Source organism: Vanellus vanellus, assembly GCF_965231255.1.
Source record: "Vanellus vanellus genome assembly, chromosome: 9".
Lineage (NCBI taxonomy): Eukaryota > Metazoa > Chordata > Aves > Charadriiformes > Charadriidae > Vanellus > Vanellus vanellus.
In genome coordinates this window covers 10,669,489-10,697,152 of record NC_138914.1, presented here as the reverse complement: position 1 = coordinate 10,697,152, position 27,664 = coordinate 10,669,489, and the positions used below count along the sequence as shown (strand labels likewise).

The 27,664-nt window shown below is 42.9% G+C and overlaps 1 protein-coding gene across 1 annotated transcript in view; it reads left to right on the top strand.

Moving 5' to 3' along the window:
• Window positions 1-725: 725 nt before the first annotated feature.
• The window catches only part of RAD18 (RAD18 E3 ubiquitin protein ligase), a 60,692-nt gene continuing 33,753 nt past the window's right edge, over window positions 726-27,664 (top strand). Inside the window, exons 1-9 of the mRNA XM_082487535.1 lie at window positions 726-817; window positions 1,215-1,296; window positions 5,727-5,788; window positions 7,230-7,300; window positions 15,240-15,595; window positions 17,740-17,839; window positions 21,415-21,599; window positions 25,465-25,541; window positions 26,247-26,307. Of these exons, the coding sequence (XP_082343661.1) occupies window positions 758-817; window positions 1,215-1,296; window positions 5,727-5,788; window positions 7,230-7,300; window positions 15,240-15,595; window positions 17,740-17,839; window positions 21,415-21,599; window positions 25,465-25,541; window positions 26,247-26,307 (1,054 nt within the window). The 5' untranslated portion in view covers window positions 726-757. The remainder of the gene's footprint in view (window positions 818-1,214; window positions 1,297-5,726; window positions 5,789-7,229; window positions 7,301-15,239; window positions 15,596-17,739; window positions 17,840-21,414; window positions 21,600-25,464; window positions 25,542-26,246; window positions 26,308-27,664) is intronic.

Genomic DNA, 27,664 nt, shown 5'->3' with positions numbered 1-27,664 from the left:
CATCTGGAAGAGACGGGTGAGGACTCTCACACCTAGCTTATGGGATCACATCTCATTTGTCACCAGAGCAAACAACTTGTATCGCCATGGTTGAGGATTGTATGGCATGCATAAGCTATCCGTGGGAGTCCAATGAACACAATGACCCCTTAGAAATCAGTGTCATTATTTCAGCTGCTTTGGGGATGTCTTTGTTTAAGGTAACTTCCACAGGTGCATTAAAAAGGGGAGAGCCAGGTACTGAAAATGCCCTGTAGGTGATGCATTTGGTGCTGAAAAATTGCTTCAGTTAATATTCATCCACAGGATTTTAACATTTCCCAAGGAGGTGTTTAATTAAACGTCATTAGAAAGTGAAAAATGAGTATATTCTAGCAGCGACAGGAGAAGTTCACTGTTTCAAGCAGCTCCTGAGGGCTCAGTGCTGAGCTCCTGCCATGCCGGGGGGGCGTGTCACCCCCGCCCGCCGTTCCCAAGCTGGGCACAGCCGCTGTCACCCGCTGATGGTGACACCGCTGGGGTTAACCAAGACGGGCCGGGGCGCAGGCCGGTAAGCGACCGGCCCCGGGGGCAGAGGGGCCCGAGGCGCCGGCCTGTCCCAGCCCCGCCGCCCGGACTACAGCTCCCGGCAGCCTCTGCGCCGCCGGAAGCGCGGCCCGTCCCGGCGCCAGGGCGCAGCGCGGGGGATTCGGACTCGCCGCCGGCCGGGGAGGGCGTGAGGCGAGGGTCGGGCTGGGCCGGGTCGGGCTGCGCCGCCATGGCTCTGGCGCTGCGGGTGCCCGAGCCGCCGTGGCCGCCGAGCCTGTCCCCGCTGAAGGTGCGTGAGGGGCGGCGGGGCCTGCTGCCGGCACGGCGGGAAGCAGGGAGGGAGGGCGGGCGAGATGGCGGCCGGGGTGTCGGCGGGGCGGCCCGGCCTCAGGCGGAGCGGCGCCGGCACCGCAGCCCGCCCTGTCCTCCGCGGCTCTCCCCGGCGGCGGGCCCGGGGCCCGGCCCACTCCTCCGGCCTGGTGGTGCCCCGGCGGGCCCCGCCGTGGGGCAGCCGCCGCTGCCGTCGGGGCTGCGGCCCAACGCCCTGACATTGAATCCTTTTTTCTTTTTTTTGCCTTAACCCGTGCTGTGCGAGGGCACAGAGCGAGGGGCGAGGGCACAGAGCGTGCCCGCCGCCTGCCCTGTCCCGCCGCCAGCCGTCCGGTGATCTGGGCTTCCCCTTGCAGGCCGTGGATGACCTGTTGCGGTGTGGGATATGCTTTGATTACTTCAGCATCGCCATGATCATCCCTCAGTGTTCCCATAACTGTAAGTACGGCGAGAGGAGCACGGTGGCTTCCCGCAGGGAAAGTGCTGTGTGTAAATTTCTTGTTCTGGCGGGTCCCGTCCCGTCCTGCTGTGTCGTGGGTGAACTTCACGAGTCCCGAGTTCACAGAGGCGAACGCAGAACTGTTACGTCCTTTTCATTGTAAGTCTCTGCCCCTGTCCTATGGTTAACTTATTTTATGGATGTATTTTATCACTATTGGTAGTCTCAGTGTAAATTTACTTGAGTTTTAATAAAAATTGCACAGAAACAGCAGCTTTAATAAAAATTGCTCAAGTAGGAGCAAAGATAAATGGGTCAATAAAGGGGCGGTGAGCTTGTTCTTCCCTCTGTCCCGTGACTTTGTGGAATTTAGAATTAATGTATGTCATGTAAGTGCACCTTGCCATATGTGCCAGGGAGGACAGGGGTGGCTGTGATGGGAGTGGGTCTTGGCCCTGTGACACCGTTTAAGCCTGACTTGTTATTCAGGTGGCGGATTGAGGCAGACAGGTTGGGCTGACGAAGGTGTACTCAAGGAAATTTTGAGTGAATGGTTTGGTCTTCATCCATCTTTCCTAGGAAATGCGAGATGGGTGAATGACCTTGTGGGGGCCTCATGGGCTGGCTTGCACCTTAGCCAAATGACAGAAAACTATTGAAAAATGTCCTCAAAAAAAAAAAAAAAAAAGAGTTTTCTCCTTTAGAGTTTCAGAGACAAGTAGTCATCTGACCATTTATTATTTCCTGGCGTGTAGAGGAGAGGTTACCAATCCTTTATTTCCTTTGGAGAACATGTAGCTCCTCTACTCGCAGCTTAGCCAGCAAGGACGTTTGCCTCTGAGAAGCTCTTTTGGATGAAAGCTGATAAGCAGCCAGTAACCTTTCTTTGTGCAGTTACGGTTGCAACTTTCTGACAACCCAAACACGTCGTCTGGATTAATGCACTTAAACGCCACCTATTCCTACAATTCTTCATTTAAATATCTTTCATAACATCTTGAGGGCGGAACAAAATGCAAGTCTGTATGGCAGAGAGCATTAAGTGTTATGAGCTAAAATTTTCCGTGCTGCCCTGTCTGCCTCAGGCTGATATCTGCTGGAACGTGGTAGCAAAGCAATTTACTGAAAGTCAGATTACGGGGAAGTACATTGCCTTTTCTCACATTAAAATAAATGCTTATAATTGTTTCTTTCAGAAACTATAGCACTTCCTCTTCCTTACGTTAAGGAGGACATTGTAGTTTGGCAATGAAATTTAGTTTGGCTTGGCAAAACTATCACCATTGAAAACAGCATATTTATGGTGGGGTGCACTGGAAATTCTCTAGAGTAGCTGATGTTACAGCCTGCCTGTGACACAGCTGGGTTCAGAGGCCCTTAACTTCAGAAACAATCTGTCTCCCTTCTTTTTTTAACAGATTACACATTTAATTCCCCCCCTCAAATTGCAGCAAGCCTGAGTTTTCTACAATAAATTAAGACTTCTTGAAATATTTTCTACTCAGTTGTCTTTGTGTAATCTCTTCAGTCCACTGAAATTGTACAATTGGAGAAAAAGCCTGTCTGCCATTAACAAGTGATTATTTGTGAATAGATGAAGATTAAATATATTTGCTTGCAGATTTTTGTTTCTCTTTTTCTTAATGATCTATTACAGGGCTTCTAGCCATCTCTATAATCTGTTTGCACCTATAGCCACTTAAAATTCCTCCTCTGCTCTTTCTTGGGAGACTGGTGGCATTCGGCAGCTCTCTTGTCAGTTGTTGAACTTCCACAGTGCTTTTCGATTGTATCTTTAGTGACAGAAGAGATATGCCATTCATGTTTCTTTCACATAATAAAAGCACCTGAAGATGGACATCTTCTGTGATGTGGACATCTCACCAGGGGCAGAGGGAACTGTGGCCCTGAGGTTTCTGATACTTTCAGTCCAAGAGGACAAACTGTCCATTCAAGCTGAGGTGGTGTAAGAGGTTGTCATTGCCAGGTCTGCTCCTTGTGGGTATGGCCACTGGCTCGGGGGTGTTAAACACGCTGCTCTCCTGAGGACCCCAGCCAGCTGGGACCAGCCAGGGCTGGTGGCAGGCAGTGGTTGAGGGTATCTTAGCCCTGCATTCTGTTGCCTCCACCATCAGGGCGCTGCCCTCCAGCAAGGGATGGAGCTGGCGTGGGGAGCAGCTGGTGAATCAGCAGCACACTGAAATCAGAGCCTTTACCCCAGGCACAGCTCAGTGGGACTGCATCCATGCAGCACGGCTCCGGGGCCAGCATAGCTTGGAAAGTGGGCAGGGGAACCTGAGTCTCTTTGACGTATTCATATGAATTGGCTGTAGCTGCTGGAGGGAGCTCTTTTTTGTCATCCAGGATTTTCCTTTCTTTAAATCTGTATTGAAATTACTACTATGCTTCCAGCTAAGCAGGTTTCAGAATTGCTTGCTCACTTAAAAAAGCAGCTATGGTCTTCAGTGTGTGGTGTGTAAATTGTGGCATTACTGACTTTTCTTGTGCCAAGCTTGTTTTATTCCTCTTTCTTCTCACGACTTTGCTACTTCCAGTTTAAACTCAATAGAGATTGTTATTTGCTGGCAGTGATTTTTATGCTTTTGCTCTGTCATTGTCCTCAAGCATCCAGTGCTGGTTCTCAGATTAAATTCATACTTTGGGATTCTCTTCCTTTCCCTATACTGAAAGACAGTGCTGTGGCTGAGTCTTGCAACTATTTTGGTAGATGCAGTTTTACAGGTGGGTATGATCTGTTGGTGCAGATGGAAGTGAACTTTGTGGCACCGTTTAATTCTTGGTGTATGTGCCATCTATAGTAGACAGAGACTGATTTTGTTACCCCAGGAAAGGCAGGCTGAGACCACCTAGGCCACGGTGGGGCTATTTCTCCTGTGGGAAGAGGAGGTAAGTGGAAGAGAAGGGACTGGGGACAGAGAATTGTGAGGCCAGTGTCTTCTCTGCATGAGCCTAGAGCCAGCCCTAGGCACAAATGTTAAGGCTAAAAGCTTATGTGATTTATTATCCTTGAACATGTTTCAGCTACCCTGGCTATAAGCAGCGATGGCTGCAAACATCGGTCAGTCCCATTGCTTACTGAAGGTGACTGGTTGTTGGATGTTGGCAGGCTAGGTCTATAAGTTGATTCATATTCATTCAGTTAAAATGTATTCCTTTTTTTTTTTAATGGATTCCTCCCCTCATATCACATCTTACTGTATAACTTTTAAGTATTTAGATGGATTTGCAGTTTTAAATGTTGCCTTAGTGCATTAATACTCCTGCTGCTTTTCAGACTCCTTTGCAGAGGGTCTTTGAAATATATCTGCTTGAGTGCCTGTTGCCAAGTGTGTTAAGTGCTGAGACTCTGACTGCTAATGATGTAGTAAGTGAATGGCTGTTTTGCTAGAGAGTGATGAAACTTCTTATATCTTGAAGTGGTTATGAAAGCTCATAGATAAGTAGAGAAAGTAGAATAATTTCAGGAATTTACTGCGACAAAATGAAGCTTATGGCATATTTCACCAAAGAGTCTATTGAAGCGTCCTGAAAGGGGGCCTACGGGAAGGCTGGGGAGGGACTCTTTACCAGGGAGTGGAGTAATAGGACAAGGGGGAATGGTTTTACACTGAGAGGAGATTGAGATGAGATATTAGGAAGAAATTCTTTGCTGTGAGGGTCGTGAGCCCCTGGGGCAGGTTGCCCAGAGAAGCTGTGGCTGTCCCATCCCTGGAGGTGTTCAAGGCCAGGTTGGACGGGGCTTGGAGCAACCTGGGCTGGTGGGAGGTGTCCCTGCCCAGGGCAGGGGGGTGGCACTGGATGAGCTTTAGGGTCTCTTCCAGCTCTAACCATTCTACGATGATATGACTTGCTTTTCCTGGAAAACATTTGAGCCGTCTCTCAGTTAGCATTCCTGTGCTGTTTCCCATCCTTTTTAGCCTTTTCCCTCAACAACAGGTTGGTATTGTTTTGGAAAGGGGAAGAAACACTTGGGGAAAAGAGGGGTAGAGAGTTTGTCTGGGGCTGTGCAGGGAGATGGAAGCGATCCAACATCAGTCATGTCAAAAAAAAAAAATAAAAAAGAGGAGTGCCGGGGGAGTGAGCAGTGCAAAGACACTGCTTTTAGTGGTGGTAGCAGACTGATGTTTTCTTGTCTTGTGTTAAAGAAACAAAAGTAAACATCTGCTTTTGACAGAGGGACTGAGATTTAATGTTGAAAGATGCTTGCCTAAAATACAGATTTTTTTTTTTTTTTTTTTTTTTTTGCTACAATGGTAGTCTTAATTCTATGGAAAAATCATGTATTTTCAATATTGGTGTACTGTGCAATAGTTTGCATATATTGTACAAAAAGAAAATATACTGGTAAGGATGTTGAACTGCATTTGGAACAACACCTGTTTAAAAAGTATGTATTTTGTTTTTCCAGATTGTTCCCTTTGTATACGCAAGTTTTTGTCCTACAAAACTCAGTGTCCAACATGCTGTGTGGTAAGTGATTTTCTTTTCCTCAGCTTGTTTTTTGTTTATTTTTTGGCAAATCTCAGGACCTTTTCCCTTTGGACTATGCAAAATAATGAATTCTGGTCATATATTATCACCATTCCTTTTGGTGAGCAGCTCTTTGGGCAAAGTGTAGTGCTCTTACAACTGGAATTCTCCTGTTTCAGAGCTACTCTTCTGTCGCCATAGGCAGAAGTAGATGGAGTATCAAACCTGCAGTTTGGCTCAGAGCTGTGCACACAGTCTGTTGTGAAACATTTAACATTGCCTCCTAATTTGTCAAAACACACCATCATTTAAAACATGAGTGCTGAAACTTAAGCACTTAAATTTTCCATGATTGAGTGGCCTCACTTCATCTTTCAAGGAGTCTTTAGAAGTGTCCACAGACCCCCTAGTCCTAAAACTCGCTGACTGTGCTGAGTAGCCTTTTTGAGGGTGAGAGGACTGTTAGGCACCAGGGAGAGGAGGCGTTTGCCATAAGGATTAGGTGAAATGTGAAAAGCACTAGAGGAAAGTTTGGCCTGCTCTGCAGGTGGGTGATTATTATGATCTGACTCAAAGACCTTTTTTGATTAAAAAAACACAGAATGCAATTTATTCTAGGCCTTAATCTAACTTTTCATCTTAAGCCTACTGGGCTTTATTGAACTCCTAAAACTGGTAGGCTGCCTAAAAACAATGAATGGCGCTTCAGGAGTATTGGCAAAATAGAAGTAATATTCTTCTGTGTTTCTAACGCAGGAACCAGACTAGACTTTTCAAGATTGGAAAACAGATCTATTTGTAGCTTTGCCAGTTTTTAAACATTCAAACAAGTGCAGACTACTTGATGGAGTACGGTTTACTACTGCCTTCTTAAAAATCACAGGTATTGATATGAGAAGGGCTAATAAAAGCTTTGTAAAAAAAGAACAGAGAGAGACAGCCAGAGAGATAAAAATCAGAAATTGTTTAAAAAGAATGAATTGAATGCACAAAGCCGTTTCATAATTCATATTTTCATTCCATAATTGGAAGATTAACATTTCCCTTCATCCGTTTTCATGCCTTGTTGCTTCAGGTTCTTATCACATTCATGGGATCCTTGGTTTGGTTTTCAAAATCATTGGAACTGGCCTACAGTAAAGCATTGATGGAGACTGTATACACTGGATTTGGTTGCTTTAGCTTTATGCTTCATTTTTATCTATTATCATTTTCCAGACTTAGGCCGTTATTTTAGTTTGAGATATTTTTCAGGAAAAAATGTTTACAATTTATGCATCTTCATTCACATAGCAATTTAGCTGGGGGTAGTTGAGGCATTGATCCAAGAAACAAATTATTGACCACTTGAACATTTTCTGGGTACTTGTTTTCACTGCATTTGAAGGTTTGTTGTGTGGTTGTTTTTTTTTTCCCTTTTCTTTCTTTCTTTTTTTAATAGGCAGTCTCGGAATCTGACCTGAAAAATAACCGGACGTTAGACGAACTCGTAAAGAGCTTTAATTCTGCAAGGTATATTGTAATTTTATGAATACTCTTTCTAGTTTGGCAGCTGGAAAGGCAGGTGTGACTTACTTTGTGTGAGCAGGCTAGGAGCCCTTATAGAGGAGCAGTGTGAGGACTGAGTGGAAAAAAAATTGCAGTGTCACAGAAAAGTTGTCAAAGGCTAATGTTTACACATTTGGAAAAATGCTACAGTTTTCTGGCTGGAGGTTACTGCCCACTCAGGTGATGTGTGGAGGTTGTGTAAGCTTATTTTGGTTTTGCTTCTGGTTAGCTGCCATGTAAGTTAGTCTCTTCCAACACGTAGGAAGTCAAGCAAGATGCGTCAGGATTCTACGGGGAAAACAAGCGTAATAAAGATTTTCTTCTAAGATCCTTCCTATTTGTGCAGGGGAAATTCTGAACAGAAATTTTGTCCAGTGGAAATGGCTAACTTGCTAGAGAATTCTCTTGGGGAAATCATTGGATGGGAAAAATGTAGGTATTGAGGGACCACAAATGTGAGTTTTCCTGGATAAAAGAAGTAATGAAGAATTTTGCTTTCACCTGGATTTCTTATCTACTTTTCGGTTAGTTTTTAATTCATTTTTGATCTGCTCATTCCTTTGAAAGATGGGAACAACAGAATAAGCATGGCTTGGTAAATGCTTGCCACAGTAGATATATGAGATTTCTTCTATTAGCTCTGTTTTCTTTGGATTAGAAGCAGCTTGGTGATTTGCTAAGTATTTTGTAGGTATTCCTATATCTATGGGAGACAAATACGCTATCATTTTTTTCTCTGAAATGAACTTGGAGCTTGAAGTCAGTGAGATTCTTGGCTTCATAAGTGGTAGGAACCATAGTTCAGTTTATAGCTTTGTTTCTTGAGAGAGTTTCTCTGTGATGAAGATCTAGTCTGTATGACCACTATTAGATAGAATTGATTTTATTTGAAGAACTGAAATTCTACAGTTCCATTATTGTAGCTTGAACTCTGTCTGTGGTGTTTCCTAGTGATAAATGGATTACTATTTTTTGGTAATGTCTAATTTTGCAGGGAACAAGTAGTGCTGACTTGGATCCATTATGATATTGAATCTTAAACGTTAATTTTTTTTGACTGCTTTAATGGATCAGTATAAATCTTACCAGTCAGAGTAGTTTAATAATCTTTCCTTTTGTGACTTGGAGTTCAATCAATTTCTCAGCGTACCGTCAGATCAATAAGACAGAAGCTGTAGTGTCCTGTTCTGCACCAGGTGGGGGGTGAGGTGGGAGAGCGCCAGTGCAGGGTTCCCTCTGGCTCTGGGTAAGCCAGGCTCAGCACAAAGGGTGTGCTGAGATAGCTGCTGTAATGAGACAGACTCGTAAGAGGAACATGGATAACGAGTAAATCTCGAGTCACTTCAGATGCTGGGCACCCCGTGTTCATGCCTCAGCCTGGGACTGCGTTGACTCTGCGGGTGGGCCTGAGTTTGAGGGGAACACTCCTTGCCTGGAGAGTCTTGCGTTGATACGAGTATCAGTAAATCATAGGAGCATTGTGGGTTTCTGCCCTGGCAATGTTGGTATGGGACAAATCTTCTGTCTCCCCTCCTCCTTCCCCAAGTTTCCTTTTGGCCCTTCCCAAAATGAACCCCAAGCCCAGGGGCTGATTTTTGAAACATGCTGAGCTCTTCAAGTCCATCCTGCCCTGACTTTGAGCCTCGGGTAGTTTAGCGTTTATGAAAATTAGGCCTTAAATCTTTCCAGCATTTCACAAAATGCAAACACATTTCTTAAGTCAGGCCTGTAGGGAAAGAAAATGTTAATGTTGGTAGTACTTAGCAAAGTAAAAGCTGTGCTCCAAGGTCAGTGTGTGCACGGAATGGAAATCGTTCTAAATAGAGCTGAGTGCTGATCCATTTAGCTCAGCGTTCAGCTTGTGCACAAGTGTTTGCAGAGTTAGAGCCTTCCTGGTCATTCGTGCGTAGTGAGTGCTGTCTTGGGAATCCCGCTTCCTCCTGGTAGAAGTGGTGGACTCTGACGTTTCCCAGTAAAAGTGAAGATGTTGTGTCGTTCGTTGTGGCTCATTAATGTTATATTCTCGGTGAAAGGGTTGAGGAGCAGTTCTGAACAGGCTTTAGTAGGTCTGAATTCACACTGCCCTGCCCTTGTGTTCAGGCGCACCTGAAGATGTGGAGCAGTGCGGGAGTTATGGGATGCATTGCTCTGATCGATGGGGCCTGGAGGCTCCTGGCAGGGTGAGAGCAACCTTTGCTCGGTGTCCTCTCTGCTGCTTGTGCCGTGCTCTGCTGGCAGAATTCATCACTCAGACCAGGTCAGGAGAGCAGGACAGGGAGCGCTATTTGTGCCACCTTTCCTTTATGAACAATATTTTTTATTGGTTGCAATGAGGCCAGTGTCTTAAAAAAAAAAGTGTAAAGTTTTGGGTTTGTTTTGAAATTAATTTCATTATCCTCTAATAAAGAGATCTCATTTTCATGATAGTCAGTTTCTGCATCATCTAGTTAGAAAACTTAGCAACAGAAATTAAAATTAGACTTGCATAAGTAGAAAACTAGTCCTTGCTGAAAATGATCTGTGTTTTTTTTCCTACATAGGAAAGAAAAATGTGTTTTTACTTTCAAGTTTATATCTTAGTTCCCTAATCAGGGTTACTTGACAGCTAGTGAGTCAGAGGAATAAACACATCCACTTTTGAGTGCTTGAGAGAGCAGGTACTGTCATTTCTAATACACTGATTAAACTTCTAGGAGGACTGCAGAAGGTATTTCAAGGAGAGAAATTGTCCTTTAGTACAGTTAGGATTGTCCTATGTGAGCTGTTCCTAGGAAGATTCACAACACCGTCTCTTCCCCAGAATTTATTTCTGTGGCAGCATTAGATCCCCACCTACTTTCTCTGCTTCATAGCTGCTTCGGCAAGGGAGAAGTAAACAGACCATAAAATGGGAACCAGGATCTCAATGGAGGACACTGAAATTTTTTTTTTTGTGGGTCTTGCAGATCTGAAGAGAAAAAATTTTGCAAGATGTTTATACTGTCATTAAAGCATGCCTGGCAGAGAGAGCATGCTGCACACAGACCATTAAGGTGACTGTCCATTTTTAGTTAAACTAAAACAAGCACAACTCCCTGTCCTAACCCAAGCCAGCAATCAAAGAGGATGGGTCTCAGAGGAGGATTTGGGTAGCGGTTGTCACAGTGCATGTTAGGATTTGCTAATATCTTGTTGATTCATCTTTCAGCCTTTAAAGGTGCTGCTTGTGCCCTTGAACTGAGGGTTGCAGCTGTGATGTGTTTACTGCTTTTGTGCCAGGAAAGTAAAATTGTATCTGCTAAAACCTTTCAGAACTGATAGTGGTCTGTGTTAAATTCTTAACAGTATAATAGATAATGTTGAAAACTGCTTGCAAAATGCAGAACTACTTGAAAATTGTGAGGTTTATCAGTAGAATCAGGTTCTAGGTGAGCTGGACAGCCTGGTGATGGATGGTAGGGGGTGGACTTCTCCATCAGCTGCACGCTTTCTCTTGTCTCTGCTGTCTCTGGGTGACAGGTGAATCTTCCAGTGTAGTCATGATTGTCCAGATACTCCAATAACAACTGTCAGAATTCCTGTGAATAATGAGAAATTTGAGTAGTTCACTCTGGCATTGAGGGAGGGGAGTGGCAGTTGATAAAGGTACTGTCGGAGAGCCCAGGGCTGTGCGAGGAGTGCCTGCAGTGCTCCGGCTCTTCCACCCCTGGGCTTGCCTGGGTTTGGGGTGCCGGTTGGTGGGGTGCCGGTCCGACAGGGCCACTAGATGTCATCACACAGCCAGTGAAGCTGCTCAGCGAGTCCAAAATACCACATTCTGGGAAAGGCTAGTCTGGGACTTTTCTCTCCTCTTTTGAATTTAGTACTAGCATTTTCTGTATTTCCCCACCAAAAAAAAAAAAGGCATACAGAGATTTCATGTGTGTTCTGGAAACAAGTTTTAATATTCTCATCCTAGTGTTCTTTCCATTGATTCTGTGCCAAGAGCAGTTCCCTTTGGAAAGTCTATTCATAAGCCTTTATCCTTTAATATGAGGAAAAACTTTGTATGATTATTTGTAGACCAATGGTGTAATTAAAGCAACCTTTATTATCAGCTTATTCTTAGGACCGGTTTGGGGTTTTGGATTGTTTTTCCAGTTTCTCTCTCTCTCTCTTTGTTTCATACCAGACCATATTTTATTGAGACAGCTGTTATTGCAGAATCTGAAATTTCTGTTCAGATGATTTCTCTATTCTGGCTGCCTTCATGCAAATATGAACAAGCTGTATTTGAAGTAATATAGTCTTTTTGTTTGGGTAGCCTGTCTTGTTAGCTCTAGACCAATTTTCCCGAGTCCAGAAGACTAGCCTTTTGTATAGGACACCTTGCAAAAATGCCGAGCTTTGCACTCTGAGCCTTTTGGCTGTGTGGCTGCTGCCTGCCTCCCTCCAGCTCTACCTTGAGCCTTCATCTGAATGGCTCAGCTGCCACTTGCTTGGGTTTGCAGTCTGTCTCGGGTCCAGGCACACCTCCAAACATGCGTTCTGGCCCAGTAGCCTTCTGCGGGACAAATGGGACTACTGAAGCCTCTGCTTCGGAGAATTTGAGGTACTAAAAGCTGTACTGCTGTGATACTTCCCAAGAAAGAAATGTTGAGAAAAAGATACACATATCGGTCTTAAGTCTGGTGCAAAGATAAATTGATGTGAAGTTTGAATTTTAGGAGTGTTGTCAGCTAGTGTGAATGCATTGGGAAATACGTCTTAGCTAGTGAATACATGTAGTGGAAAAATAAACGGATGTAATTGGTTGTTACAAATAGTAAAATGTGTTACTTTGACAAGAGGAGGAGCTCTCAAAAGCAATAGAAAATACACTGAAAAGATGAGGGAGATCAGTTGTGTTCTCTAGACAAAGACAGCAAATATAACTAACTGGCTATATTCAGATATTTTTGCCTTTTGGGGCTGTATCGTTCTTTATTTTATGGGAAAACTAAACTATGATATGATGCCAGATGATTGCATTTATGGATCTGGTTTATGTTTTCTGAGCCATGCAGAATTTAGCTTGCTGCATCATAGGATGTTGGGCTTTTGTGTAAAAATGGATGCTTAACAGCCAAAAGAATAATGTGATAAGACTGTGTGTTGACTTTGATTAGCTACTTTAACGGTAGGCTGCCTGTATGAAAACCTGGGGGATCCTGAAGAAACAGACATTTTTTTACATAACCAAAAGATACATTCCTTGTTCAAAAAGGGATTTTAAAAAGTGTATCTTTGGTCGAACACCCAGCTGCATCCTTTTGAGGATTACACTTTGCCTAAGCGTATTAGGAATAAAAGGCAATTAATTAGTATGCTTTTGAACCTGATTGTAGAATATAACCATCTGTGATGTGACAAGTCTTCTGAGGCTATAGTTTGTTACCTTTAAGTTGAAGAATACTGTGCCTTTGTCTGCAGTAAAATGAGGTACTTGGCCATTAGCAGCAATAATTGGCAGTGTTGAGTAGATCATGCTGTCGAACCTTTCTGATGCTTCTGGATGGAATATACCCCTTGTAAACAGCAGATGTGAGGCAGGAGCAAGACTGCATGAAGGCACTCTGTTTATGTTCCCATTAACTAGCTCCTGAGTTCCCCGTGAAGCTGATCCCACGCCAGCAGTAGCTAGACCACTCTGTGTCTGTGTCAGCTGGGGAATTAACCTCCGGAAAAACTTCCAGTCCATATCTAGGCATAAGCAGACAGAAAAGCATAGTTTTGCTGCCACACTTAATTGCACTTGTTTGCACTGCAGAAAGTTAGTGTCTGGGGACAGATGTGAATCGCCACTGACAGACGTGGTCATTACATCCAGTAATCCAGGAAGCTCAAACTCCAAATGGGGCTTCGGAATTTGGCTTGAATATAACCACTGCAGAGTGTAAGGCGTGCTGAGCTGGGCGCTTTGGTTGTTCACCAGGAACCTAACTTAACTTAATTGTGGGGTCACCTGGTGACTTATCTATCTTTTAAAATGTAATTTGATGTATATAGACAATTCTTAATTAGTTGTTCTTCTCAGACATGAAAAATCTTTATTTTAAAAGACTGCAAAGTTTTCAGAGTAGTTACCCAATGCTGAACTGTCTTCAGCGCAGCATGGACGGGGGAGGTGGAGGCACAGGGGCACGTGAGGTATACCATGCCTGTTGGTGTAGGGGATCTTAGACTCCTCAGCATCCTCAAAAGCTGTCCCTGTTCCCATCCCTCCCTCTTGTGTTACCCTGCTCTGAAGAGAAGTGAAGGGAAGGTCCTCCCAACCCCACTTAGCAAGTGGCGACATAGTATCTCTGAGGGGTGAACTCATCTCCTCCAGTTGTTGTTAGAGAGATACTTCTTTTCCAGTAAGATTTTCCATTTTTTTCCCAGTTCATCAGAGCTTGTAGATGGTAATTTTTTTTTTCTGCAGTTGCCTTTTTTTTGGGTAGGACTTCTGAGGATGCAGCAGGCTGGGGCTTGGCAGGTGATGGCTGTGAGAATGGCAGCAAGTGAGGGAGAAAGCTAATGAATGCCTGGGCAGCCGTGCAGGCTTCGCACTCTTGGAGAGCTCAACAAGTGAATGGTGTGCAGGTTGCCCAGGGACAACGGAGCAGTGAATTAAAGGCAAATAAGTTAATGACTGCACGTGTACTTCTGCTGGTTGGTTTTGGGTGGATGTTATGAACTGTGTTGTGACCCTCAGGATATGGAGGACTCTTGTCAAAGTAGCAGTGGGTCGGAGTGGGATGTGTAGTTTGTCCATCGTTGATGTTAGTTGTGAAAGCCTTCCCTCCACCTGTGATGATACAGGAGTGAAAGCGAACCACAAGGTATGCGGGCAGGCTAGCCAGCTGCATCGCTATGTGGTCTCCCTGCCAAGAATGCAGTCTCTGGCTTAATTTATCTTAGATTGATCTGTATAAAATACGTGGTAAAGTAAACAGGATTCTGCAAAAACCCCTAGGGCAGGGATAGGAATAAAACAGGTCTTTAACATCTTAAGCCATTGCCTGAGTAGAACAACTGTGACTTTATAATTCTTTGTATTAGCTCAAAGCTAAAAGTAATAGTGAGACAGACAGGAGAATGAGCCTTCTGCTGCTACTGTGTTCCTACCAATAATATACAAGTTTATTTCTTTGAAGCGAGACTCCTGTTTAACTTGCGTCTTGATGCTTGCTGTCCCTGAGGATGGTAGGGCGTACATTGTGGGGTAACACATGAATAGATGGGTGGTAAGAGTTCTGGTGGAGACTCGAGTGGGTGGTTATGTTTTCTCTTTATTTTATATGAGAAAAGAATGGAGGGTTTGTGCGCTTTGGCTGGTCATCGATGAAACATGTCCGAATAGTTCAGGTTACCTGACAGTAAATCTCAGGAGCTGAGTAGCACACAGTTATCTCGTGGTGGGTTTCTGTTCAGCTGGGTGGGCAGTGAGCAGCTGTGCTAAGGAGACCCACAGTAAGGAGGGATGGGAGGATTATACATGGCAATGCTTTCTGCTAAGCTCTTTGGTTTCAGGAGCTTCTGTCACAGCTATATGACGCAGTGCTTGAAGTACTCTGACTTGAAAGTGGTCACCTGCCATCTTCAAGTAGGTTGGAAAACGTTTTGTTCTTTACTGTGTTCCATGTGATGTTCTGAGAGGCATTTTATTACATTTACAAAATGTAATTTATTTTGTTTGAAGATAGCTCTTAGGTTGGATAGAGCATGGTGAGGCTCAGCTGGCGTGCTCCTACTCCCAGTTGCAGTGGGCTGGGCAATTCCCAAGGGCTGCCTGCGAGCGAGGTGTAGAGGGAGGAAGGAATGGAGGAAAAGCTCCATCTGGTTTTGTTCTGATTTCTTCTCAAAGAAAAAGCTAATACTGTGCAATGTACCTGACCGCATGTTGTCTTCTGGATGCTTCTAGACAACAGCTGTTCCAGTTGGTCTTGGATACTCCACTGACTTCATCTCCATTGGCCTGTAGCAGGCATTCAGCTGGCAAAAGCCACGTTAGGAGTCCTGTTTCTTGGCCAGTTTTAAAAGAAGAGGTGCCAGTGATTGACAGTTTCTTGAGAAAGGAAAAAGTTTGCACCTCGACAACAGCAGACGGCCTGGCAGAAACAGATCAGAAGATTTTCAAAACTGAGGAACGCCATAACCTTTCCAGCAGTTCTGCAGAGGTTGATGGTAAAAACAATGAAGTGGGATCACGAGAGAGTCCCGAATGCACCCAAAGTCAGGAAAAGCCTTCTACGTCTATGGTAAAAGTTGTCAATAAAGGTGAGGTGCTTAATTTTTGGTTTTATCCTGTTCCTTTCCCCAAGTCTGTGGTTGTGGTTGGCTGTACGCATTACAGTACCTTCAGTACGTGGCACTCATCTCATTTCTCTGCATCGCTCTGATCTGCATTGGCATGCTCAGATGCTTCCCATTTAACTGGACTATGCTTCATTCAGATTACTGCCTATGTGGGACAGCTCTGCTGCTAGCGTGTTCTTGATGAGCAAGCTTGGGCTGATGCCAAGTAATTTTAAAGAGTTCAACGCTTACAGATTCCTTTGCTTTGAGTAACAACTCTGAAAAACAATAGTTGCACAACAGACTTAGTAAAAAATGAAGTCATTTTCTCTTCTCCTTCCCCTTAATGACTAGACAGACAACATCGACATTCATACTGCTCTCCAATCCTTAAGTAACCAGAAGCAAGGTATTTTATAATGTGTGTTATATGAGGGGTGCACCCACAATCAAAATGATCATGGTTTCAGTTTTGTTAATATTCCTATTCATACACTCTCCAGAAGAAAGTAATCTGCTTTATTCTTCTGTCGTTCTGCAGTGTTAAGATTAATTTATTTTGAAGCGTGAAAATGCCCATTTGTACTGATCAACTGCAATAAAATGACAGAATCCTCTTAGTTTTGACATGGTGAGCCATCCTATTGACCCAATTAAGAGCCTAAATTAAAATAAAAGACCATGTAGGAGTACAACACTAATTCTTATTAGTTCATATTTCTGTTCTTTTGTATAACAATTTATTCAACTGGAACTCTGCAAGTTCATATTTATTCATTAGCTGGGTAAATACTGCTTAAAGGTGTAATACAGCCAGAAAAGTAGCCATATGAAAATGGCATCAACTCAGTCAGAAGTTACATTTCCTAGTTTTATGCATCAGACTTGCTTGCGTTAGTAATTTAAAACTCATATGAAATTTTACCACTCATTTATTCTTGAGCAATTGAAATTTTCACTTGCTTACCATTTTATGACCTTATTAAATCCTCGAGCATGCATTACATTGAAATTATTTCCACAGATGCAAAAAGTAGTTGGTCAAACAATATAAACAAGAGACTTGAAATGAGGCAATGCAGAAGTGGTTTTAGTGAGTATTATTTGTTCCTGTGTTAAGAATTGAGATATTAACTTCAAATACAATAACAGACTGCTCAGAACTATTGTGTTGTGTTACTGTCCCAACATTTTTTTTTTTTTTTTTAACCTTTGACTAGAATATGATGTCATGGGAGTCAGGAATTCAAAGCAGTGTTACCAGCTAACTCTCAATTCCCACAACATTTCACAGCATTTTTCATAGGTTGTTTTGTCTTTTAAATCAAAACCAACTTCCTTCATACTAATACAGGGGATGTCAGTTAAAGAATCTCTTTCTCATACTGTTCGTTTAAAGTTAGCCTTTTGTTTTTGACATAATGTGATTGCTAAAGACAAATATTTTAAGTCTGTGGTTTTTGGCTGTCTTTACAGGTAATGTTTATAGGCGCTTCTTGAAAATATGAGGCAAGAAGAATTCTGAGTTGGGTGGGACCATGCTATGGGGCAGTTGCGAGCCTCTGAGCCCAAGTCACAAAATATAGTTATCTGCACTAAGAAATGAGTAGGAGGCACACTTGGATGGTGGAATTCCTGTGAGGCTGAGTTAGCTCATGTATTGACAGTCCTGTTGAGAGCCATAGACTGGGAACATTGTGTTAATATGAATAAAGTTTGTGCTATACTGTTTTGGCAAAATGAAGCAGCTTCCTTTATTTAGGAGTGAAATAATGCAAAAGTGAAAGACATTAGCATGGAAATATGCTCATGTTTATATTAGCCCTTAGGTTTCCGTGTAGTATGTATGTTATTCCAGATTTTTATTAGAGATTTCATTCCATCTGACTGCAGGGAAGATGAGAGCCATTCTGATATTACCTAGAGAGGGAAATAAGTGTTCTGGAATGAAAATGAGAGCGAAAAATAAAGATTCTGGATAGTCATGCCAGATCTTTTAAAAAAAAAAAAAAGAAATTTGGAATTCTGGTTTCTCCTTTTCCTCAATCAACAATTAGTTTTTCAGATGAAAACCTGGTCTCTGCTGCAATACACATGATAGTAAATTCCGTGTCCCTTGCTTTCAGTGGAATGTCCTGTTTGTGAGGTTGCTATTCCAGAGCAACATATAAACGTACATCTGGATAGCTGCTTGGCAAGGGAAGAGAAGAAGGACAGCCTCAGAAGGTAAGAAACAACTTTAAGAACTTTTATATGCATGTAGCCATTTTTCTGCACTGCTGAAATAAGAACTATTAGTTGGTGGGGTATAATACAGTGGATTTTTTGTTTCTTGGTTACCTGCTGTATAGATCACTCTAAACTCACTGTGTAAATATGATAGTGGTGATTTTCCCTTCTCAAGAAAGTATGCGGGTTGCCAGCAGAATTACTTTTTGGCTTTTAGTGGCAAGAAAACACTGGACAATATTTTAAAGAATTCAACCCAGGGAGTAAAACTTAGTCTGTACATTATTCTCATCATGTTTTTGCTCACTGGCACTAAAGTTCTATTCAGATACCACTTATTCTCATTTTTCACTTGGTGAATGAATTGCTTCCCCCAATTCAGATGGGCCAAAAGACAATTGCTTCACTAGCTGTCAAGTTAAAAAATAAAAATTGCACCTTACTCTGCTCCCTGTGTTGCTTTTCAAGTTGCCACGGTCAAGGTTGTTTCTTTAAGATCTCAATTTCCATAAGATTAATGCATGCCTTTGACGTTATGCCTCTGCCATAGAATTTGTCACGGTCGCCACATTCACATCAGAAGTGTAGATTTCAGTTTATTTTATCTACTAGCATAAATTTAGGCCATTATTATTTCTAAGTGATCAGACTTAAGAACTGCGAGGGACTTGCTGCATGTGGTTTTACTGCATGCTTGTTTTTCCAATTCCTCTGAACCTCGAATTAGAAAGTAATTTTATGTTAAAGCTCTTATTTTGCCCAGTCATGCTCAGAAGGCAATCTGTAAGCTAAAGGACTTTGAAGATGAATAAATAGTAAATTAATATTGAAACCTGTTGTTACATTTTAATTTTTATTTGGGATGTTTTTAGTGTTTTCTCTGTTTTTAAGGAATGAAAATAAAAGCTAGATCTTTCATTGGTGTCAAGCCCATGTCCCTAACAGAATTTTAAACTTTCCTTTTTTTATCTAGACAGCTTGGATCTTAAGAAAGTATCACGGAAGATACTTGTCTTAGGGAGAATAATAATACTGTGTATTAAATGCTGGCTTTTTGGCAATGTATTTATTTGATGGCACTGTTGTTCGGGTTTCATCTCTAGATCTTCTCTGAGGAATTTTAGCTCTGTTTATTCTCAAATTAGGAGCACATGGCATGCTATGTTAACAGTTGAGCAGTATTTCAGCGGAACTGATAATTTAGTCCCCCAAACCTGCACAGGAGTAATTACAACAGGTAAGTGTATGTTCACAAAGAACACTGCATTTCTCAAAGATGGGGAAAAAAACCCCCACCAACATTAAGATTCAAAACTGTTGTGAACTGTTTTCGTGGAGCTGTCTGCTCACAAAGCTGTCATCACTCTTCTAGGTCACGCTGCCAGTGAATTATAATACATAAAAAGCTTTTTCAAGACTTTCAAAGGATTTAATTATTCAATGAAAATGTTTATATATCCCAAAAGAATCTGAAAAAAGTCTTTTCCTGAAAAGTGTATTGTGGTAACGTGTCTTCTTTTGCCAGCTATGCTACGGGGGCTATATGAGAGTAAATGAATTAATGACAATTTTTGCATAAGCCTTTTTTTTCCTCTTAAGATTGAAATTCATTTTCAACATAATAAGTTGAAAGTGCTGAATACAGTTTTCAAATAAGTCTCTTGCTTTCACAGTGGAAAGCTGCTAACTCCTCTAATTCAGAGCAGTGCAGCTGAACTTTGCTGCAGGAAGAAAAGTGTCTAACTAAATGCTGTTTTTCTGTAACTAATAAATTATTTAAGTTGAAGAAGATGGGTGAGGCAGTAGATGGATTTCAGTACCTTTGTTGGCTAGTTTGAGTGTATTTCACCTGGAGGTGTAGGGAAGACTGAGCTGATTTGTGCAAAAGGAAACTGTTCTGCTAATTTTGCATGACAAAAGTTGTAGTTGGACTTGAATTTTCTATGGCAGTTTCCTGTAATTAAGATGTTTTCTCTAGCTATGCCAAGAACGTTGAGTTCTTCTGACATAAGCCAGTGTGAAGGAGTAAATTTTTGTTTTAGATGTTATTCATCCAAGGGCACTATTAATTCTCTTTTATGCCACTTTTTGTATTACCAAGTTAGACTTCTGTTAGATGGGAACTACAGATTTGCTTTCAGGTACATGACCGTATCTTCTGTGGAAGGGATGACATCCAGAGGGGCCTGGACAGGCTGGAGAGGTGGTCCCATGTGAACCTCATGAAGTTCAGTCAGGCCAAGCGCAGGGTCCTCCTGCATGTGCTTCAGGGCAGTCCCAAGCACAAATCCAGGCTGGGCAGAGAATGGCTGGAGAGCAGCCCTGAGGAGAAGGACTTGGGGGTGCTGGGGGGTGACAAGCCGGCCATGAGCCAGCAATGTGCGCTGGCAGCCCAGAAAGCCCCTGGCATCCCGGGCTGCATCCCCAGCAACGTGGCCAGCAGGGCGAGGGAGGGGATTATGCCCCTCTGCTGCGCTCTGGGGAGACCCCCCTGCAGTGCTGCCTCCAGCTCGGGGGGTCCCAACAGCAGAAGGACACGGAGCTGTTGGAGCGGGGCCAGAGGAGGCCCTGGAGATGCTGTGAGGGCTGGAGCCCCTCTGCTGGGAGGACAGGCTGAGAGAGTTGTGAGGGTTCATCCTGGAGAAGAGAAGGCTCCAAGGAGATCTCAGAGTCCCTTCCAGTGCCTAAAGGGGCTCCAGGAGAGCTGGGGAGGGACTCTTGATCAGGGAGGGGAGTGATGGGATGAGGGAGAACGGTTTTACACTGAAAGAGGGGAGACTGAGATGAGATCTGAGGAAGAAATTCTTTGCTGTGAGGGTGGTGAGGCGCTGTCCCAGGTTGCCCCGAGAAGCTGTGGCTGCCCCATCCCTGGAGGTATTCAAGGCCAGGTTGGACGGGGCTTGGAGCAACCTGGGCTGGTGGGAGGTGTCCCTGCCCAGGGCAGGGGATTTTGGACTAGATGATCTTTAAGGTCCCTTCCAACCCACACCATTCTATGATCTTTCTCGAAATAATTTTCCCAGAAAGCTGAGAAGTCTCCTAATTCAAGTTTTGGCTTAAAGCTTTAACGCTTTTAAAACTTTACCAACACATTCAGGTAAGACATGGCCAGTCCTTGGGTGAGAAACCTCTGTTTCAGCAATCTGAGTTTAGTACACTTCCTTTTGCATTCAGAGCGAACATAGCCTTGATCCTAATGAAGATGAACTATAGTGTCCTTGCTAATGTGATTCTGAAGCCTTTGCTATAGATATTAAAAACTGAGCCGCAGTGCTTGTTACAGGAGTAGTGCTTGCATCGTTTCCTAAAGAAAATCAGACTAGACCTATTGATTTCTGCACATTTGAAATTTTCTTCATGGTAGAGGGAAAAAGCGTTCTTGCTTCCTGCAGCTGTTGCTGTTGCATTGGTGATACCCTGTGTAATTGGTTGTGTGTCTATCATGGCTGAAACTATTCTTTAAAGTATTTCTTACCCAGAGCGGGTGAAACGCCCTGTAAAAACGTACATCGATATTTTGATTTTCATAGGAGTATTAATTAAAAAAAGTTTGTTTCATTTTCCTTTTGCAGTTCTGCTCACAAAAGGAAGCCAATGTCTAAAGTTGTTTACAACTTGCTCTCCGATCGTGATTTGAAGAAGAAACTAAAGGAACATGGTCTATCTACCCACGGGACTCGGCAGCAGCTTATTAAAAGACACCAAGAATTTGTGCACATGTATAATGCTCAGTGTGATTCTCTAAATCCCAAATCAGGTAAGTTAGAAATTCTAGGAAAGTTGTTAACATTGCAAACTATTTGTATGCATTTCTCCTTCTCTTAGTTCTCAGAGTAGCATTAAGGCTTTCTTGAATATTTGGGAAAACCAGAGCTGGAAGAGTTTATCTTATATAAATCAAGATTAATGCAAAAAAGGAAATTTAAGGACAATCAGAAATGTGTTGCTATAGTCTAGAAATATCCAGCAAGGATGGAAATTTGTGTTGAAGTTCTTTGATGCTTCCTGGTTTACTAATCCTGTTCTGAAAAATGTCCTGTGTTTCTATTGACTTTGCATTTTAATGAGTGCCTCCAAATTAGACTCCAAGGCTTGTAGTCAAAAAATTAGAAATATCTGAGGTTCTTAGTAAATGAATGGATTATTAACTTATCTTTTGTTTGGAATTTTTTCTGTTCCTCCTATACACTGAGACTTTTATATTTTTATTGGATTTAATTTCAAAATTAGATTTCTTTTTGGAGATGCTTGGTCAGCGTAGAATGAATTAATAAGAAAGTGTTAATGTTTTGCTGACTTTTATATCAATTTAGGTGTTTGGTGGCAATTTGGTACAATTAGACTATATATAGTGTTAAAACAGCTGTATGGGATAAGGAGAATAGGTTTTAGTCTCTAATGTGAGTGCAATATAAACTTCCTTTAAATAGCAGTCTGTTGTTTGCATGTGCTCAGGATTAATGCTTGGAAAATACCAGGGCTGGAACAGGGAGGATGAGATCAGAGGAGGGTATTTGTGCTGCCAGGTTTTGTAGGCAGTCTGGCCATTTTTATATCTTGAATAGCATGTATGAGCTAGATGGAGAATTGTCCCAGCTTATCTTATTATATTCTATTTTGTACAAGATGAAAACATGCATCTTTTTTTAAAGATGTCATTTATCATCTCTCAATTCAGTTCTGCAAGCAGTACCAGTAACAGCACAAATACACCGGCGTATGTGGGTGAGAGACCGATGCCAGATTTATAGTGATATTATTTTTTTATTTGATTAGAAGCTTATGGCAAACAGTCCTTTTAAAGGAATTTCTAACGGGATCATGTTCTGATATTACTCTCCTGGGAGCTGCACAGCCGTTAATGTCCTGGAAATTCTCATATAGCTGCTATTGTATTTTCTGCCCTGGTTTCAGGACGTAGCTTGCTGTCTGTGGGCTCTGTAGCACATGCCAGTCGTGCTGCTGGCAAGAGCTGGTCTCGCTTACCTCTAAGGCAGAGAGATGAGAAATACCGTTCCTCACCCTCAGTTTGGTCTCTAACTTTCATGTTTACAGAGAGATTTAAGTCCTGAAACCCAGGTTCATCACTTCTTCCAGAAATCGTTAACGATTCTGAATGTTTTTATATGTATTGAAGGGCTCAGAAACTATTTGGACTGGATAAATTTCTGGTGTCGCAGGCAGCGGGGCTGTCGGGAGCTGAAAGGGCGAGCAGGGCGGTGAGCTGAGGTGCAGCATCCCCGTGGGTCAGGTCGCATACTGCTGCAGGGCACAGCTCCGCTTCACAGCTGCTGTGTGCTCCTTAGCTGGAACAGGAGTGATCTGGGGTCAGGGGTGAGAAGTGCCCTTTGAGAAGGCTGCCAAATTTAAACACAGTAAAAACCACTTAATTTGTCAGTTAGCGTTTAACAAATTTGACCGTATGGGGGAGTATTTATTTCAAGTGACTCTTAACAGCTCATATGTTAACTCCATGCACATGTGGTTTTATATGTGATCAGGTGGCTGGAAATGCTGAGTAGCCACAACTTCTACTGTGGCATTTCAAAAATAAAGTATGTTTCTAGTGTTCAACTCCTCTATTAAACAGGCAGAACCACCAGATGTGGTGCTTTTTGGAGAAGAAAAAAAAAAAAAAAAGTCAGTCACTGAGGACTATAAATATGAATTTAGCAGCCAAACTTTAGGCTCCTGCTTTTTAAAATCAGTTTTGCTTGCCAGCTCTTGGCTTGGGTTGTGGGAGCCAAGTGTATGAGACAAGTGAGTTTGCAACCAACGCTATTTGCTTTTTCATTTTGCTCCTTTAACCTTTTTTAGAACTTGACTAAGAAAGTGAAGTGCCTAAGTGATTTAGGAGCCCAGTGTCACTGCTTAGTTTGTGCCTAAGCACTTTTGAAAATAAACATAAATGCTTTCAAAAATTGTTTTCTAGGACTTCAGAAAGTCCCTGGGATGAGAACCAGCACACAGAGTTGAGATTGTGTTTGACTTCAGCAACAATAGAAGTTTAGGAAGTTTGTTGTTTAAGTCCGTGAGAACAGCACTTGTATCAGAATTTCAGTCACGCTATGATTTACGTTAATCTTGGAAATTTAATTAAACAGTCTCAAAGCCCCTCTCTGAAGTTCCCCCAGCAGCAGGAGTTAGACGTAAAGCTGCTGTGGGTCATGGAGGTACACCGTTGGCCGATGGCTGCAGAGGAGCGGAGCGGTTCTGCGGTGAAGAGTGGGCTGATGTCCTGGTTTGGCCGGGAGCTGGGGCAGCTGCGAGTGGGGAAAGGAGGGGCAGCGGGGCTGGAGCTGCGGTGCTGCCGTTATCCACAGCAAGACCGGCATCAGAAGTGGATGCTGTCTTGGCTGGAGCCTCATGTCCGCTCAAGCTGTGCTAGAACGGACTCTGTGCAAAACAGGTGGTTCTCTGGTATCCTTTACCGTGCTGGGAAGTACTTGGCTTTTGGGGTGATTCTTCATGGGATGCTGGTGATGAAGCAGCACCACCTCTCTGCCTGCGTCGTTCATCCAAGCCAGCGAAATGAAGAGTTTAACAGAGTGTTACAATCTACTTGTGCATTATTCAGGGCAGACTAGCTAAACTTTTACTGAGTTCTGGCTTGATACCTATTTATAAAGGATGAATTATTAAACTCCCACACTTAAGATGCAGACATGCATTTTCTGTGGTAGCAGTGAACCTAAGGTCACTACATAATATGAATAGCTGAGCTTCTGAGGAAGCATTGGTGCCAAATTCCTGGATTTTGCTTAAACTGGTTTTGAACAGGTTTTATTCCTTCACAGCTTAATAAGCTTTTGTTCTCTGTCTACTTTACTGTCTAGTGAAAGTGTTTGTTTTAAAAAATAGCTGTAGCTACCTAGTAGCTCTGTGAAAATGATTAAGCATAGAAACAGATTTGTAAAAGTGTCAAAATAAACCATGCAGGGTCCTGCATAGCTGTAGTTTTAGTTAAATGTTAACAAACACAGTTATGTCTGTTCATATGCTTTTGAGGTGTCCGACTTAATCGTTAGAGTAGTTGTAATTCATCTTTGGACTGTGGGTTTTGGACAGAAGCCTGCAGACAGTTTTCTGTTGCCTTGGAAGAAGTCCTCGGAGGTAAAAATAAGATAAACAGTAGATGTCATTCTTTTATCTTCAGTTTAAAGATACTTTATAAAATGAAAACTCTTTTTATAAAAGACATGCCTGTGTGCCACAGAAACACTATGCTAGAGAGAGATTCAAATATGATTTGAAAAGACTACATTTTCCCATGAATTTAATACAAAGGCAATGAGAGCAGTGGCCTGGGAGGTGGCTCAGAGCTTGCTGCAAGACACCTCGGCCATGCCCACAGCTCCTGACCTGCCTCCTGTGCCCGAGTCTCAGGCACTGCCTCTGCTGCTCAGCTGCTGTGGATGGGAGCAGTGCCTCTGCATGAGCAAACACCCGCTGAGCACTGGAGGCAATCCGTGCCATTGGGATTGCGCTGTGATTGGAGTTGAGTTTTCACTGTTGGAGAGCTAATGCTGGCTTGTCTCTTTGTGATTTAAATTCATGGTAGTTATGTTCACTGCTGTTACATCTTTTTATTTAGCAGCTCCCTTTCTTGTATTTTCAAACAGTTGCAGAGGTTGTTAAAGAGCTGGAAAAGAATGAGAAGATTCGGGTTCAGCTTGAATTTAACAAAACAGGTGAAAATGTAAGCTAAGCATCTTTGTTCTCAAAGAGGGGGATGGCTAAGGGAAATTGCTGAGTGGGCACTCAACATGTTTGCCCGTCACTTTATTATGGGAATTCCCAGGTTGCATGTTGGAATTTGCATATACCATCTTATAATCAACATGGTTTTCTCATATTGCTCATTTGTCATGGGCAGTTCTTCCTGTACTGTTGATGCTTCTATGCCCGAACCATTTAAGTAGGAAAATTTTTTTGATTGCAATAAAAAAATCTTGAGAAATGTTCCCCTTGGTCATATTGGAGGATTTTGACCCTCCATGGCAGTGTGGGGAATATTTTGCTTCCTAGAATTCTCTAGGATTTAGCTAGCAAATTCCTTGCTTCCGTATCAGCAATAGCGCCTGTTCTTTTCCCATGACATATGATACTTTTGTGACTTTTGGAGCACGTTTATTGCACAGTATTAGGAGATATTTTATGGTGCACACATGCTGGGTGTTATATGGGGTGGCTTGGGTTAGTCCTGTTGACTTTGTGAAAGCAGAGCAAGACAGTGTGTATATGTACTATAAATATACATTACTGTCTGCGGATGAGATGGTAAGAGCTGGTGGGGGGAAAAACAGACAGCTGATCCTTCTCCAGTTTTAAGTCTCTAGTTTTAAAGTATGTGGCTTTATCATCTTTTTCTTTCTATAAATAAACATTTGTGTGATTTCTGTAGAGCTTGACCTTCTCAAAGGACCAGACAGAGGAAGAAATAGATGAGATCCACGCTGATTATCGTAAGTAATATGCGAGTTTCACTTCGTTTTGCTTTTAAATTCACTTTCTTTTCCTTTGTACTGGCATATACACACGAAAGTGATGCTTTTCATGTGTGTGTGCTTCCCCTGCCCCCCATTTAATAAATCAAAGCTGGAAGTTCTCTGTTTGGGCTGAAACTTCCTTTGTGAAACTCCGTTGCTGTTAAGTACTGACATTTGACAAAACTCACTGCCAGGGCTAGATAGGACTGAGATGGAAGCTGACGGCCTCCTTAGCACGTTTCCATTTACGCACTTTCTACTTAACTTCTTAATGTTCCTCCTGTGTCTGATGGACATAAAGACCAGTAAAGTAGTTTTGCTGTCTCCTGCCCTGGCTGTGCGATGCATAGTTGTATGGTTGCACTGGGAGCCCTCAGGCAGAAATGAGGAGCAGAACTTCTCTGCCAGGACTCCCTGAGACCCCAGCGGGGCTGTCCGTGCGTGCCAGCTGTACCCCGTCGAGCTGCCTGGGCCACTGGCTGTCACGGGGAGGGGCAGCTCTGTTTTGGTGTCCTGCTCTGCGTGAGACTCCTTGCAGTTCTTATCATGCTGGTTTTGAGGAGCAGAAGAGCAGTTGTGCCTGCAGTGAAAGCTGGTCGTGCTTTGCTTGTCAGATTTCACCCTTCCTTGCCCCAGACTTTTTGGCATGTTCTCTGAGAATAATCTGAATTACTCAGAGTTTCATGTGAATTGGTTAATTAGTTTGCCAGTTCTATACTTTGTTAAAACTTGGGCTTGAAGCATATGAATCTGTGTGTATTAAGTCACTCCCTGATTACCTACTGTTGTGTCCTTGTGAACAATGGCATACGCTCCTGAGTGTTTTTATACATACAGAATTTTCTCAGCTTCAGGTTTGCTATTGTTTTCTCCCTTTTTTGAGGTTCTGGGCACTGTATGACTTCTGCTCTGTGAGCAGTTCTGCTGGCACAGGCTTCACTGGGCCATTTCAGAGGGAGGCATCTCTGCTGACAAGGAGAGTGCCGAGCTGGCAAGATGGGGTGAATGCTGGCTGTCTTGGCCCTGCACTCACCAGTATACCCAGTAGCACAGCTACTGGGTTTTCCCATTACTCAGGATATTCCCTGCTCCCCTACGCTTTTAATGATCAGGCACTGGTTTTATTTAAAATGCGGCTGGGTTCTGGGTGGTGGTTGGTCTTCCCGAGTTCTCCAACCCATCCTGTAGCAGGTAAGTTTGTATAAATTTACTCTTTCTATACCTTCCTTTTCTAGGCTCACTGTTCAGCACAGAGTAACATTAACTAACGAGCAATGTAGCCACAGTAGTTTGCATTTAATAAGGCATTTCTAAAATACTTTATGGCTGCATG